At 40.2% G+C, this 15954-nt stretch overlaps 1 protein-coding gene across 1 annotated transcript; it reads left to right on the top strand.

The window, feature by feature from the left end:
- Nucleotides 1–33: 33 nt before the first annotated feature.
- On the top strand, nucleotides 34–15645 carry LOC134382231 (cytochrome c oxidase assembly protein COX15 homolog). The gene is made up of 9 exons (XM_063102631.1): nucleotides 34–181; nucleotides 1397–1587; nucleotides 3217–3339; nucleotides 3630–3816; nucleotides 5881–6048; nucleotides 9192–9273; nucleotides 10874–11028; nucleotides 12585–12698; nucleotides 13838–15645. The coding sequence occupies exons 1-9, from the start codon at nucleotides 92–94 to the stop codon at nucleotides 13967–13969; spliced, it is 1242 nt and encodes a 413-aa protein (XP_062958701.1). The 5' UTR covers nucleotides 34–91; the 3' UTR covers nucleotides 13970–15645.
- The last annotated feature ends 309 nt before the right edge of the window (nucleotides 15646–15954 follow it).

Raw genomic sequence — 15954 nt, 5'->3', positions numbered from 1 at the left:
TGCTTGACCCGGAAGTGCTTCTCTTCTCGGTGGTGGAGAACGGACACTGCTGAGCGCAGGGGTGTGCGGGTGGCGTCTGTGCACTGTCAGTATGCAGCGGTTGCTCTTTCCCCCCTTGAAGGCCTTCGTGGGGGGCCCGTGTCTCCGGCTCCTGCTTCCTAGAGCAGCGCCTAGAGCACAGGTACCTCACCGCAGCGGACTCCGAGACCAGAAGCCGGGACGGGGTAAAAGGGCCTTGATAAAGACAATAATGAGCCCCACTTCACGTTTCACAACGCATTTCCTTGTGTCCAGAGCCCCTGAGTTTGGATCCCGAGTACCGCATGCTAACTATATGATATTGTCTAAGTAACTTAACCTTTCTGGGCCTCAATTTCCCTATCTGTAAAATGGGGATAGCAATACCTACTACATGGAGTTGTTGTGAAGATTAAATAATTGAATATACATCAAGCCTTTAGCACGTGGTAAAAGCTCGGTAATTTTTACCCGTATATTTGATTTTTGCTAAAAGCCCCCAAGTAGGTTAGGAACAATAATCGCATTTTACAGAAATGGAACTTCAGGCTTAATTTAAGTTACTTAAATTAAATTGTCTAAAGTTACCCAGTTAATTAAAAGTAGGAAACTGAACGTGGATCTTGGACTCTTAAAGGATAGAGTTAGAAGATTATGTGAATTCGCTTAACTAATAATTATTGACTAATTATTATGTGTTATGAAACTGGGAAGAGAAAGATACATACCACAAGACTCCTGCCCTGGAAGAAGTCACACTTATTCATTTATCAAATCTTTATTAAGGTCTTTTATGTAAGGGAACAGTGTTAGAAACAAAGGCAGCAGGAAGGAAAGAGCAAGACCAGACCCTGCCATCCAGGGCTCATAGTTTAGTCGGAGATACAGACAGATGAACCTGAAGTTACATTACAATGTGATAAGGGCTGTGATAGGGGAGTACAGTGTGCTGTAAATAACCTGCTGGACACCTTGGAGAGTCTGGGAACACTTAGCGGAGGTGACATGTAAGCTGAGATCTGCAGTAGGTATTATCAATCAGGGGACAGGGAGTATCCCAGACAGAGAGAAATCACGTTTAAAGATCCAGAGGAGAAAGAAAACCCATGTCTAGGTGTAGAGTGAAGTCTGGAAGAAGTATGCAGAAACCAGAGATTTATGTAATGTGGGGATGGTCTGGAGTGAGGTAAGACTTGAAGCAGGAAAACCAGTTGGAAGATGGATGCAGTGATAAGTGGTTAAGAGAAGATTTACCCCAGGGCAGTTGCTGTGGAGATGCAGCCATATAGCGTATTTCATCCCAGTCAGAATGGGGTTGAGTGTAGGTAGCAGCACTTCCCCATTTCTCCAGTTGTAATTTGTCTGTCTTGATCCATAGTGTGGTTGCAGCTGTGGTATCAGGCGCCCTCTGAGGCCAGGGCAATACAGCACCATCTCTGAAGCAGCTTTGCAGTCTGGAAGGGGTACAGTGTCCCTTCCCTCAAAAGCTGCTGAGCGGGTGGTAGGCCAGTGGCTCCTGGTCTGCAGTGGAACAGTGGCTGGAGCAGTAATTCTTGGTGGAGTAACTAGGTAAGTAATTTGCTTATAGTGAATCAGGTATTTGTGTCATCAGTAGAAGCACAGGATGACGGAGGGGAAAGGGACCTGAAGGATCATCTAGACTAGCTCTCTCATTTTACAGGTGGAGAAACAGGCCTTAAAGAGGGAACATGTCTGATGGCTTGCTCTGCCTTAGAACAGTTTACAGTCTTATTAACAGGAGCCTTTTGTAAAGACTGGTTTAGATTTAAATTGGTAACTGTGCATTGTTTGTGTGTATTTTCCTTCTCCAATCAGAGTTCTAATTTGTATCAGAACTTTTTTTTATAGTTTGTTTGAATTAAACCCAGATAAGTTTCATATATCACAGTTGGTTCATGTGTCTCTTAAGGCTCTTTAAATTTATAAAGGAACTTTGTAGATTTAGGCTGTCCTCCCTCCTCCCCATTTTTGTTGTTGAAGAAACTCAAGTCCTTTGTCCTACAGTTACCTACAGTCTGGATTTTGCTGATTGCATACTTGTGCCAATGTTTAACATGTCCCTTTGTCTCCTATATATCCTGTAAATGGGTAGTTGCTTGATCAAATTCAGATTGGGAATGAGGGGACAAAATACTTCATAGGTGATTAGAACATTCATGAATATATGGTGTCTATTGGAGATGTCAACAGCCATTGATTACCATTATTTCATTAGAGTTCCAAAATATTTTATTAGCTCAACTCTGAAGAAAACCTTTCCCTCATCAACAATTTGGTTATCCCAAGGTATAGTTTGTATGGGAAAATCAAGATACTTGATTCTTTCCCTTTGCCAATATTCAAATACCTTGGTTCCCAAGATCCTCCAAAGGTGGTAAATAAAGTGTTTGAGTTTTTAAGTATTAGTATGAGCCCATAAATTTAAACAAATTTGGTATGTTTCAATCCATTGCAATGATGGTGTTGATGATTTGCTCAAGTTGTCCCATCTTGAGTCAGTCAGTGGGGATCTTTTGAAATTGGCTCCCTCATCTTTTTTGTCAGGGACCTAGTTACCTGTGATGTCTTCCTTGCTATCTGGTATGATAAGATGTTCCAGGCTCATCTTGTACATTTCTTGCCTCAGTCTGAAAACTAGCCTTTTACTTTAGGAAATCTAACTCCTTTTGGTGAAAATATTTTCTGGTTTGGATAAAGTGTATGATCCTCAAATTCTGTTCACATTCCCTGTGCCCTAATTTTAAAATACCTTATGTGTTATATAGGCTGTTATGGGAAACTGCATCAAATTTGAGTTGTATTGTCTTAAGTTCACTCAGGAATGTAAATCTGTATACCTGTAACAAATCTCTTTTCCCTGTGTAAAGAATGTTGGTTATGCATTTAGGACACATTTCTTTGGAGAAGTGTTGATTGTTCCTGTCAAGGAATGCTAGTGAAAGAAAGAAATGGGGAGAGTTGAATGAAAGTATTGAGAGAATAAGAGGGTAAAGAAATTTGTACCTGATGGCAGCCATTTCTGCCAAAATTCTAAGCAGTAAGAGAGAAAGATGTCAAAAGAGGAAACAATGAAATGACGTGTTTACCTTTAGCAGGTTTAGGTTCAGATCTACTTGTTGCTGTAAACCATTTATCCAGCATCACACACACACTCCAAAATTTCTTTCCTGTCCTAAGATTGACAGAGTCTGGCCTCTCGATGGTAGACTGGCATTTAATAAAGGAGATGAAACCACCTACAAGCCAAGAGGAATGGGAAGCAGAATTCCAAAGATATCAGCAATTTCCAGAATTTAAAATGTAAGTATTAGAGAAAATAAGGTAAACATCCCACTAAGCCCATTTAATCTTTTGCTTATTTAAACCCTTCAGAATGGTTCGATTTCTTTATTTCTTGATCTTTGGTTCAGTTACGTTTAATGAGCTCCCTACTCTAAGGCTCCAATTCCAGAGTTATTCTGAGATTGCTGATGAGGAACAGAGCAGACCTACCAAGCTGCAAGACTGAGAATGTTTGGGCATTCCATAGGAAAATAAACATGAGATGGATGTTTCCTCTTTCTTCTTTTTTGACTTCCCCTTTCACCTAGCTTGAATCATGAGATGACATTGGCAGAATTCAAGTTCATCTGGTACATGGAGTATTCACACCGAATGTGGGGTCGTCTTGTAGGCCTCGCATACATCCTGCCTGCTGCCTACTTTTGGAGAAAGGGCTGGCTCAGCCGTAGCATGAAAGGACGTGTTCTTGCCCTCTGTGGTTTAGTCTGTTTCCAGGTAAGATATATTCATTGTTGGGAAGCCAGGGATGCTCCCAGGAGCTTCCTAGCTAACATTGCTTTTAAGGAAGTGATCGTTGAGGCACTGTAACAGAGTGGGTAAAAGCATGTGTTTTAGTGTTACAGACTTGGCTTTGAGTCTCAGCTCTCCCACTTAGTAGAGAAACTTTCTCAACCTCTGTAAGCTATGATTTACTTTTCTGTAAATGGGGATAATAATAATGCCTACTGTTTAGGGTTGTGTGAATATTAAATGAGATCATGCATATAAAGCACTTTGTTTAGTACCTGGAATCAGTAAGCACTCAGTAATGTATTTTCATGTGCCACAAGAAGTCAAGATTCTTTTCCATCATGACTCCCCCAAGTTTTCATCTCTTCTCTTTTTCTAACTTGCCAGCTGTATGGGAAAGTGGGATCCCTATGCTAGAATGGCTGCAAAAGCAAATAGGAAAATTCCAAAAGGGAGAAACATTTTGTGGGATAAAAGATCTTAGAATACAGATGTAGCTGGGAGATAACTCATGTATAAATGGTAATTAAAATCACTAAGTTGAACTTTTAAGGAAAAGAGCTTTGAAAGACTCCCACAGTTAAGAGTTTGGGTGAAACTGTGAGCCAAGAAAAGGAATTATGAGAGAATACACACAGAAGTGTTTGGGTCAAGGTGTAGAGGTGCTAGGGGATTGTACCAGAGCATAAAAGAAACATCATCAAACTTTGATCAGGAGGAATCTAATTGGTGAATTTAACTCAGAAGTGTTAAGAAGATGAGCCAATTAGAAGGGATTAAGGAGGGAGATGAGAGAGAAGAAATAGAGGCAATAGAAATAGGTAATAAAGAGTTAGATACTAAAAAAAAAAAAAAAGTTAAATACTAATTAAAGTCTGATATTAACTAGGGAAAGGTAGGTGGAACAAAATGAAAATTAATATTTTAGAATTAAAAAAACAAACACAATAGAAACAGACTCCCAGGGAGGCAAAAATTGAAGTTGTCAGATAGGGTTATTGGAGGAAGAAAGTGGGGGCTGGTCAGTCACACTGTGTACACCTTTATTTCCGAATGTCTCATGCAGATCAAATCAAAGTAATTAGAGTATCCAGAGTAATCTTGAAAGGAGAAAGAAATGACCGAAAAGATTTCCTGAAGAGTATACATTCAGAAGAAGTGGGAGAATCCCACCTCTTTGACCTGATTCTACTGGCTGGAGAGCGTGGGAGTGAAAGGGCTATATTTTACCTGATATGATTGGAATTGATAGTTGTTTGGTTAATTGAAAAAGCCAGTTAAAGCAGAGAATCATAGAATATGATACATATTGTAAACTTTAAACTTAAACATGTACTTTTATTACCAACTTTTTTCATTTTTGGGGGGGGGGGGGGCGGTGGCTGGCCAAAACAGAGATCTGAACACTTGACCTTGGTGTTCAGCTTTTTTTAAAATCAAGAGCCAAGGCCTTTTCTTTGACTGTGAGTCCCCAGATTAGAGTTCAACTTCAGATCTTTTTGTACCCTCGTAAACTATGATATCCAATTTCATTTTCCTTAAAGAAGAGTGGGAACTTAGATATTTGCAAAGCAATCTGCTTGCAAAGCCTTACAGATTTTTATGATTTTCCTTCAAACTTTTGTAATTGTCTTATTCCCACCAAACCTGACAGTAATTATTTTTAAGCAGTTTTTTAACTCTAAAGCATTCAATATAGTTTTCATAGAATCAACTCTTTTAATTCTCATATTTCATTGGTTTACATAATGTTAAATTATATCAAGTATTTGTAAAGTCTTGCTTGCAGATATATTTCTGTACACTTTTCAATATTTGGATTGTACTTCATTAAAACATTAATTGAAATTGTGGTTAAGTATTAATGGTGCTATATGTAGATTTGTAGATTTTTTTGTCATGATTCTTGGGACACAGGGTATAGGGTATACGGAAGGGCATGGAAAGGAGGGGTCAGGTAGGAAGTACTCCTGATAACTCACTTTCTCAGTCAAGTTGAACAGACTGTTTCAACCATGTTTTATTTGCCTCTTCTCTTATGGGTTCTAGGGTCTGTTAGGATGGTATATGGTGAAAAGTGGATTGGAAGAAAAACCAGACTCCCATGACATCCCCCGGGTCAGTCAGTACCGCCTTGCTGCTCATCTGGGGTCAGCCCTTGTTCTTTATTGTGCCAGCTTGTGGACCTCACTCTCACTGCTGCTCCCTCAGCACAAGGTAAAAGTCAGTGTCTGTACTGATACCACATCTGCACACGTGCTGGCAGGGTCAGGGAAATGGAAATTCTGGCTCTCATGGGAAGTTATAAATCAAAAATCATGGCTTCCCTTAAAGTAACATCTATCAGTTTACCAGAAACTAGTTTAGAGAAACATTGAACTTTGGGGCTTTGGATAACTTTGGGACTGGAAAGTAAAATGTGCAATTATTCTGTTAAGCTGGAGCAATTCATTCAGAGGAACATTAGCATAGGAGCTGAATTTTCTTTTAAAATTGTGATAAAATACACATAAAATTTACTGTCTTGACCACTTTTAAGTTTACACTTCAATAAAGTTAAGTATATTCACTTTGTTTCCAATCTCCAGAACTTTTTCATACCCATTAAATAATAACTCCCCATTTTCTCCTTCCCCCAGCCACTGGCAACCGCCATTCTGCTTTCTGTCTCTATGAATATCACTGCTTTAGATACTTCATATCAGTGGAATCATACAGCATTTCTCTTTTTGTGACTGGCTTATTTTATTTAGCATAATGTCCTCCAGGTACATCCATGTTGTAGCATGTGTCAGAATTTTCTTCCTTTTTAAGGCTGAATAATGTATCATTTGTTTATCCATCATCGATGGACACTTGGGTTGCTTCCACTTTTTGGCTGTTGTGTATAGTGCTGCTATAAACATGCATGGGTATACAAGTATCTTTTTGAGACCCTGCTTTCAATTCTTTTGGATATATGAGGGGTACTTCAATATGTTCTTGGAAAAATAGAATTAAAAGATAATGTGAATCTTTCCATGAACTTTTTGAAGACTCCTTATATACCCGGAAGCAGAATGTCTGGATCACAGCAATTTCCATCATCACACAAAGTTCTATTGATATACTGTCCCACGATATCTTAGTAATGATACCTAACTTTTCACATACTAGATTGAAAACCATTTGAGGGTAGCGATTTAATGTAACTCCTTTGTATCTTTATAACTACCTGTTTATAAAGTTCTTAATAAATATTTGTCAATTCACTGATTAGTATCAGAACTTGACTATAGTAGAAATAAAAACAAATTTTGACTTTACCAAAAAACATTAAATGTGAGAATCTCCACTCTAGGTATTTTATGTAATTTTGATTTTGACTGCATTTGCTAAGCTCTAAATACCACACATAACATGAAAACCTAGTCTTGTATCTTAAGCCACATCATTTCAACTATGGTAAATTAATGTAAATAATTCAGTTATTGAACAGATACATATTTGAGTACCTACATACCAAGCATTAGGTTAGGATTACTATAGTAAACAAGACAGATGGAAATTCCTGCCTTCACAAAACTTATAGGATAGCAGGGAAGACAGAGAGTAAATGTGTAATTATAATAAAATATGATTCATGCTAGAACAGAATATCCGCTGGGAGTACTTAACCTAGTCTATGGGTCAGAGAAGATCTGACCTTAAATTGTCCCTTAGATTTGGCCTTAAAGACCTCTTCTGGGGTTCTGGTCAAGATGGTGCAATAGACGGTTCCCAGTGTTACTCTCTCCCACAAATCAACCAATTTACAGCTATAAAAATGTAACATCAAGCAACTGAGGCCACTGGAGCTCAGGGGAAGAGGAGGAGAGACCACAGTGAGAGAAAGAGAAAACTGCTGGAGTGTTTCGTGCCATAGCCGCGTTAAGCCTGGAGCCGGTGAGCGCATGGAGCAGGAGCCAGCAGAAGCCGCAGCTGTGCCCTTCAGATGGAGTTACTTGGATGCAGCAGGGAAGAAGAGGGCCTTGGCGGTCCCCAGGACAGCAAGACCACTGATAGGGTTCCCATGGGCCCACACAGGAGCGAGGAGCCAGAACAGCTGAAAAAGGGGAGCCACTCAGAGGCCGGTGAGTCATCGCAAGGGACCGGCGCAGGGCCCATCCCATGGGAAGTGTTTGGAGCACGGGCAGTGGGGGAGATGTGCCCACCAGAACACTGGGACCCAGCAAGGACAGCCGATCTGCCCCCCAGTCAGCGCAGAACCACTCAAAGGAGACTGATCGGGAATGCAGAATTGCATGGGGTGCAGTTTGATGAAAAGATTCAGGCCCAGATCAGTTTCTACACAACCCAGGAGCTGGAAGTACCTATAAGGTCAGCCATTAAACCCTGAGCTGCACAAAAAGCCTTCCCTAGGGAAACAGCAGCAAAGCAGCAATTTAACTCAACCACACAGCTCAAGTACTGGTTCCCACAGGAAGTTCCCCCATTTTAGAAGTAAGCAAAGGACAAAAAATTAGTTCTGGCCCAGGCACACCACCAATACCTTGGGGCCTGCCTGGAAACCAGAGGCTTGGAGCTGGGGACTAAACCCCACTCCCACATCCAGGCACATGGTGCCAGAGTCTCAGGTCCCACTTAGGGACCTGAGACATGGCGAAGGGGACCAGATCCACCTCCCACAACCAGGCACACTGCGCCAGCACCTGGGGGCCCGCCTGGGGACCAGAGGCATAGAGAAGGGGACCAGACACACCCCACAACCAGTGCCAAGGAGCATGCCAAGAACATCACCTCCATGTGGGTGGCCCACCACAGCCACCATAATAACCATGGCTGCCATGAAAGTGGCTAGATGCCACAACCACGATGCAGATGGTCCACCAGCCACTGGAGTGCATTGACACAAGGAGAGTCACCAGCAGAGACAAAGAAAAGAAGAGGATGTCTCTCTCCACAAAGCCCATTTCAGAGTGACAGAAGAAGCATCTGTTCTATGTGCAGGGGAACTGATCACACCTCTCAGCATTGGACAGATCATCTAGGAAACAAATTAACAGAGTAACCATTATTCTTTCAGAAGGAGAGAAGAAATATAGGGTAATTAGAGGGAGGAGGAGGAGGGGGTGGGAGATGAGGAGAGATTGGACAAGGGGCATAAAGAATAATTATGATATATGCTAGTAATATTGATTTGATCAATATATCTCAATGTTGAACTCCAAAAATATGTATAATCAATTTTGATTCAATAAAATAAATTTGTTTTAAAAATCAATTTTACTAAAAAAAAATTTTAAAATAAAAAAAGATCTTTTCTACCTCTCCTAGTTCCCTCAGTACAGTTTATCTGAGTGATTTTCTTTCTTATTTAGTTGCCTGAAACCCGTCAACTCCTGTGGTTGAGACGATTTGCTCACGGAACAGCAGGTCTAGTGTTCCTTACAGCTCTCTCAGGTAGGACTCTTCTCATTAAAATGGCCTGTTTTCATTCCACTCTAAGGAGGGCTCTTTTGCCTAATGCTTTGCCCCTTCCTTCTGCATCTTCATATTTCCCTTTCACTCCTGTCTCTCCTACCATCGTCACCCTGTTTTCTATTTCTTCTTTATGTCCAAAAATTCTACTTTCTAGTCAGTTGAACAAAAATATTGAACATCTACCTAGATCCAGACTGCCTAGGTTCAAGTCCTGGCTTCACCACCTATGAACTGTATGATGTTGGCAAGCATGTAACCTCTCTGGGCCTCCATGACTTCATCTGTAAAATAGAGATGATGACAATAGTGCAAGTAATATATGGAAAGTGCTTAGAACAGTACCTGGCATGTAGGAAAGGCTACATAGGTGTTAGCTGTTATTATTATGTAAACATTGTTATTATTATTACATTATGCCAAGATGGATCAGACAAAAGGCTTGCTTTCGAAGATGGCGAAGGGTGGGTTGTTCATTGGGGCAGAGACTGGTACAGGTTTTTCTCAATCTTTAATACACACCTCTACCTCTCTCGCTGTAGAACTGCACTGTCCAGTAGAGGAATCAGTAGCCTCATGTGGTTATTTAAACTTAAATTAAGATGAAGTAAAATTTAAAATTTAGTTTTCCAGTCACGCTAGCCACATTTTGAGTACACAATAGGTACATGTGGCTATGGCAACTGTATTGGATGGTACAGATACAGAACACTTCTGTTTTCACAGGAATTTCTGTTGGACAGAGCTGCATTAGAATAAAAATAATATTGATTCAAACCAGTGATCCACCCAACCCCTTTTTTTCAGCATAAGAGCATAAACTTTGACTTTGTAAGTGGCATTCACAGAAATTAGTAATGTGATCCAAACTTCTCTGAATCTTCTTTGATCATAAATAATGGATCAGTCATTTATTAGTCTATAAGTGCTCTCTTTATGTGTTTATCCAGGATTTAACTTATAAGTTTTGGGTTTTTTCTCATTTCTGTGTTCATGCAACAAACATTCATTGAGCACTTGAGAAAGACAGGTAATGCACAATAAAAACTGTGTCAGATATTCAGTGCTGTGATGAAAAATAAAGCCGGATAAGGGGAAAGAGAGAGGTGGGGTAGGGGAGTGCCATTTTATATAGGCTCATCAGGGGAGATCTCTTTGGTAAGGTGACTTGTGAGTGGAGCCGTGAGGAAGCGAGGGAGTCTATGGTGCAGATGTCTGGGGGAAGAGCATTTCCGAAATAGATCAGCAGTACTCAGTGTGGGGTGAGGAGGGCATCACAATTACTGAGGGAATTTTCCAAACTAGTATGCCTCTTTCTCAAGAACTTCTAGTCCATGTCTCTAGGGGAGGCATGCCAGAATCTTGGGGTGGGAGCATGTGAGGATGCAGTTTTTGTTTTTTCAAGTTCCCATGGTGATTGTGTCGTATATTCCGTTTGAGAACCCCTGTTGTAGATCTTTCTATTGTTCTCTGACTCTTCCCTTTGTCTAAGTGTGGGATAATAGGCATTTTCTATGTCGGAACTAGTATTTGATCTCTTCTTCCTCTCATTTTAATAAATACCATTTACCTTGGAATACAGGTGCTTTTGTGGCAGGGCTGGATGCTGGGCTTGTATACAACTCTTTCCCCAAAATGGGAGAATCCTGGATCCCAGAAGACCTCTTTGCCTTCTCCCCCATCCTGAGGAATGTTTTTGAAAATCCCACCATGGTTCAGTTTGATCACCGGATTCTGGTAAGTGTGACTGGTGGTTACCTGCCAGAGAACACAGAGAGCCTCTCACAGGCTTTGGAGTATCAGTGAAGCACTGATGGCAACAGTGAGAGGGTAAAGCAGGAACTATATTTCCTATTCTTTTTGGAAGAAATTCTAGGACCAGTTCTCTGTTGTTTCTGTCCTCATTACTCACACTCTCCTCCAGCCAAATTCTAGCTTTTAGGCTATTGTCAGCTTCTTAAAAGTTCAAATATGCCTTTTACCACCTGGCAAGTGATAACCTTCTTCAATCCTGCATACACCTGGAGAGTGATTTTAGCAGAAATGAGGTTGAGTAGAGAAGAGAGTCCAGCAACCATGGTTGCCAAGCACATAGCTATCAAAGCTGAACCAGTATCCCAAGGACCCAGGAGCTTCATCAATACTTTCCATCTTATTTAAGCTAATATGTACTGAGGGCCTGCTATGTGCCATGTTAGGATTGGCTTGGCAGCCTGGGCATGATGAATTGGAGCAGGGAAAGAGCAGCAGCAAGGAGACCATGAGAAGCCATAGCACTGCTACAGTAATGCAGAGGAGAGTAATGGAGGACAAGGCTATGTGGTGGGAATGGAACTTGAGAGGAATGGTGAGGCTAAAAGAAGTTTTAAAGAAATAGTTAATAAGATTGGCTGTTAGGAATAAAGGTGAAGAAAGATCAAAGGAAAGCCCAACCTCCTGTGGCATGCTTAAAACATGACCAACAGAAAAGGGACCATTGGAATGAGTGTTGAGCGAGAGACAGGAAGTTGCCATCAGTTTGAGGCATGTTGAGTGTGAGATGATAGTAGTTCATCCAGAGAGAGGTCCCAGAGGACTCAGTTATCCAAGGGGGGCTGGTGCTTGGACAAGTTACCTTGTGTGAGCTCAGTCCCCATTTCCACACAACATTTTGGTATAAGTAAAGTATGGTTGAAATTGTCATTGTGGACATCTCCAAAAAGGAAAGGAAGTGAAATAAATGTAGAAAAATGATAGAAAACCATTCTTTCTGACATCACAGAAGGGAGAAAAGAAGCTTATTGTCAGTGCCAGATCCTTGTTCTGAAAAGATGGGAATGAAAATGAGACTTGAAGTCTTTTTTTAGCACCAGCTGACAGTACCACCAACCTCCTCCATTTACAACCCAGGAAAATGATAACCTTCATGTGCTGGGATCAGCCCTGCTTTAAGAATACAGGATTAAAGTAGAGATAAAATTAGTGATAAGGATACAAAGAATGCATCCTTAAAAAGTGAGGGCCATGCCTGGGGGACACCCACATTGGAAGGTGGGTAAGATCTCTGAGACAGAGTGTGTGTGTATAAAGTGATACAAGTACACACAGAAACTTAGGTGGAGCCCTGGGTAACACCAGCGTGGAAGTGGCAAGTAGAAGAGGATCACAGAAGAGACTAAAGAGTAGTCATCAGGATGGAACTACAGCTTGATTCTCTGTAACTGGTACAGGAAAGTACTTCATGGCTGCTCAGTGGTTCTGGAGTAAGGTGAATGGAAACCTGGCACTTGTGATGAGTCTTTTCTTCCCTGCAGGGAATCACTTCAGTCACTGCCATTACAGCACTCTACTTCCTGTCTCGGAGAATTCCTCTTCCTCGAAGGACCAAGATGGCAGCGGTGACTCTGCTGGCTTTGGCATATACACAGGTATAAAACTACTTCTTTTTTGGTCTGACAGTATCCACAAAACAAAGTTAAAGAAAGGTGACAGGCTAGTAAAAGGTATTTTCAGTATTTATTTATTTATTTTTATTTATTTTATTTTTTAAATTTTTTTAAAGATGACCAGTAAGGAGATCCTAAACCTTGACTTGGTATTGTCAGCACCACGCTCTCCCAAGTGAGCTAACCAGCCATCCCTATAAAGGGACCTGAACCCATGGCCTTGATGTTATCAGCAACACACTCTCCCAAGTGAGCCATGAGCCAGCTCAATATTTATAATAGATTAAAAGATTAATAACCAGAAAATAAATAAAGGATATCAGTGCAAGTTTTCACAAGGGGAATGAGGAATGGCCAATAAACATGAAAATCTATTTAGCCTCGCTCATGATCAGAGAGGAGCAAATTAAAACAAGTACCATTTTGTGCCTGTCTAATTGGAGAAAATGAAAGAAAGAAAAGAATAGATAATCACATATTGGCATGGGTATAGGAAAATGGATCTTTTCAAAGATTCTTGGTGAGAGCATGAGTTGGTATGGCTTTTTTCAGAGGGCAATTTGACAATATCTTTTAAAATGTTAAATGTATAATCCTTTGGCCCAGCAAATTGACTAGTGTCTGCCTTGGAAATATTCTAACACATAAAGAACTTTGTATAAAGTGATTCACTGTAGAATTGTTGGTGATAGTGAAAAACTTGAAACAACCTAAATATTTAAATAAACAACTATGATACATCCATATTGTGGAATACTGTACAGCAGTTTAAAATAATAAGATCTCAAGACATATATTGTTAAAGTGCAAAAAAACAAGTGATAGAACAGTATATTTTTTAAAAGCACAAAACTATGTCTCTATAAATTTATACAAAGTACAAGTATGTAGAAACTGGTAACAGTGACTACCTTTGGAGAACTGGGATGGGGTGAAGGATAATTAAGGGGAATTTTAGGTTTATCTACTACATTTTATTTGAATGCTTATGAAATTTTAAATATATATATATATTTTAATGTTCTAATGGGAGAATGATATGGGTGATTCATATGCCCAGGCATTTTCAGTCTGAATTTGTGGTTACTGCTTTTCTTATGGCTTTCTTTCCGTATTAACAGGTGGGCTTGGGCATTAGCACTCTTCTGATGTATGTTCCAACTCCTCTGGCTGCCAGTCACCAGTCAGGCTCCTTGGCTCTGCTCAGTGGTGCCCTTTGGCTCATGAATGAACTCCGAAGAGTCCCAAAATAATTCTCAGAGGGTCAGCTTCCTAGGACTGAAACTGCACTTTTGAGAGCTCATCAGAGAGCAGAAGAACTTAGGCTTTTCGATGAAGATAACCTTGGCATACTAAGTGGTTTCCAAATTGGTCAAGTTATTTAAAATTCTTTGCCTGTTTTGAAAAGAATACCATTAAGTATAATGAGCTAATGGTTCCTTTCTAAATCTGTTACTTTTCACATTGAAAATCAGGTTTAATGTAGAGAAAGAAATGTCTGCCATTTACTGCTTATTCTTTGTCTCAGGTTTCTTAATATTTGCAAACTCTTGGTTCTGTATGCCTAATTTCTGTCTCGTTTTTCTCTTGAGTCTTGAATTCTGCCTGTGTAGAATTTCTTTATGATCTTCACTACCATCAGGTGAAGATTCAAAGGGAAGGACTGGCATACCCTGAAGTAGCTAGCTAGCCCTAAGCAAAAAATAGCTAATGTCTTCTAGTGTCCTGATTTTCAAAAATGCGGAAAGCCTACATTTTTACAAGTTTAATGTGTATATGCAGCAAAATGGTTTATAAGTACTTGGAAAAGGAGGTAATCAATAGTAACCCACTTGGATTCATCAAGCACTAACCTAGTTCTTCTTCTGATAGTGCTATTACATCGCTAGGTCAGAGGAATGGAACAGACAGTATAAATTGGTTCCTGAAAGAGTTTCCTAAAAGGCTTGTGGGCAAGAAAAATATGGCCTTGATGGTGTGGTACATGGACATCTATTCAGATATTTAAAAAAATTGTTGATTACTGAACTGGTATGATTTTGCTCTTGATATTTCACAGGGCTCTGCCTTACTCAACTTTATTTTTTAAATCATTGATTTGGATGAAGGCATCAGAAATGTCAGATGTGAGGATGGAGCAAACAACATTGCTAATAGGTGGCAGTGGCAGCTCAAAACAGTCCCAGAGTGATCTTATCAATGTGAAATTAAACATTATAAATGTAAGGTACTCATTTAAATTAAATAAGTTGTATAAATTTGGAGTGAAGAAACCTGGCTTCATATCATTTCATATAAAAGTCTTGGGGATTTCGGCTGGCCTCAGGCTCAACATGAACCAACTATTCATGTTGTTATCACATAACACAGAAAAATTAGTGGTGCTTCAGGTTTTATCAATAGAATTGTCACAGCCATAGTCAGAATAACCCTCCTAAGGTATTGCATTTCTCTTGGATACCAAATTTAAGCAGGACATTGACCACTAAGTGTGTATCCAGAGGAAGACACCAAGGTGGTGAGAAGTCCAGAACCTCTATCACACAGGAAATAGTCGAAGGGACTAGGGATATTTAAATGGGGACGAGAACATTTGGGGAGAGAGCAAGATTCCTGTCCTTGAGAAGTTGAAGCCCTAACTTACAGAAGAGGAAATGAGTTTCCTTTGTGCTGCAGAGCTGGGAGCAATGGATGAAAGTTGCTAGAAGTTAGTTTTTAGTTCTGTAGAAGACGAGTAGGGTGGACCAAATCAAATACCCGCTGGGGTCAGGCTGGTGGAGACAGTGACAGACTGGAGAGCAGGTGCCCCAACGAAGGGGTAAACCACTACAGAGCTCTGGCCTGTTACCACTCTGCAGGTCCAGGGTTGTCAGATCTGATTTTTTAAAGAAGCCAAATATCTGGATTTTTATGTAAAAGCTCTCAAGTGTTGGCAACTAATTTCAAGTTTCTAAAAACTACATGCAGTCTTAACATAAATGATCTAATATTTGCCCATTTGCAATCTCTGAACTAGATGATTTTAGTTCCTTTTTTTTTTTTTGGTGGCTGGCCGGTACAAGGATCCAAACCCTTGACCTTGGTGTTATCAGAACCACACTCTAACCAAGTGAGCTAACTGGCCAGCTTTGGGATCTTAACTAAGGGATTTTAGTTCCATTTGTTTCAACTCCAATATTCTGAGTTTCAGTGTAACCTACAATGTACAGTTCTCAGTTGGTTCTTAGTGTAATAAAAG

The sequence above is a fragment of the Cynocephalus volans genome, chromosome 7, assembly GCF_027409185.1.
Source record: "Cynocephalus volans isolate mCynVol1 chromosome 7, mCynVol1.pri, whole genome shotgun sequence".
NCBI classification, from domain to species: domain Eukaryota; kingdom Metazoa; phylum Chordata; class Mammalia; order Dermoptera; family Cynocephalidae; genus Cynocephalus; species Cynocephalus volans.
This window is presented reverse-complemented; position numbering and strand designations above follow the sequence as displayed.

What these genes read in the sequence shown, in the direction of transcription:
- LOC134382231 (XM_063102631.1), top strand. Translation starts at nt 92, where the DNA reads ATGCAGCGGTTGCTCTTTCCCCCCTTGAAGGCCTTCGTGGGGGGCCCG. An exon ending in TGCTGCTCCCTCAGCACAAG is followed by an intron (nt 6,049 to 9,191) that starts GTAAAAGTCAGT and finishes TTTCTTATTTAG; the next exon opens with TTGCCTGAAACCCGTCAACT. An exon ending in GTTCCTTACAGCTCTCTCAG is followed by an intron (nt 9,274 to 10,873) that starts GTAGGACTCTTC and finishes CTTGGAATACAG; the next exon opens with GTGCTTTTGTGGCAGGGCTG.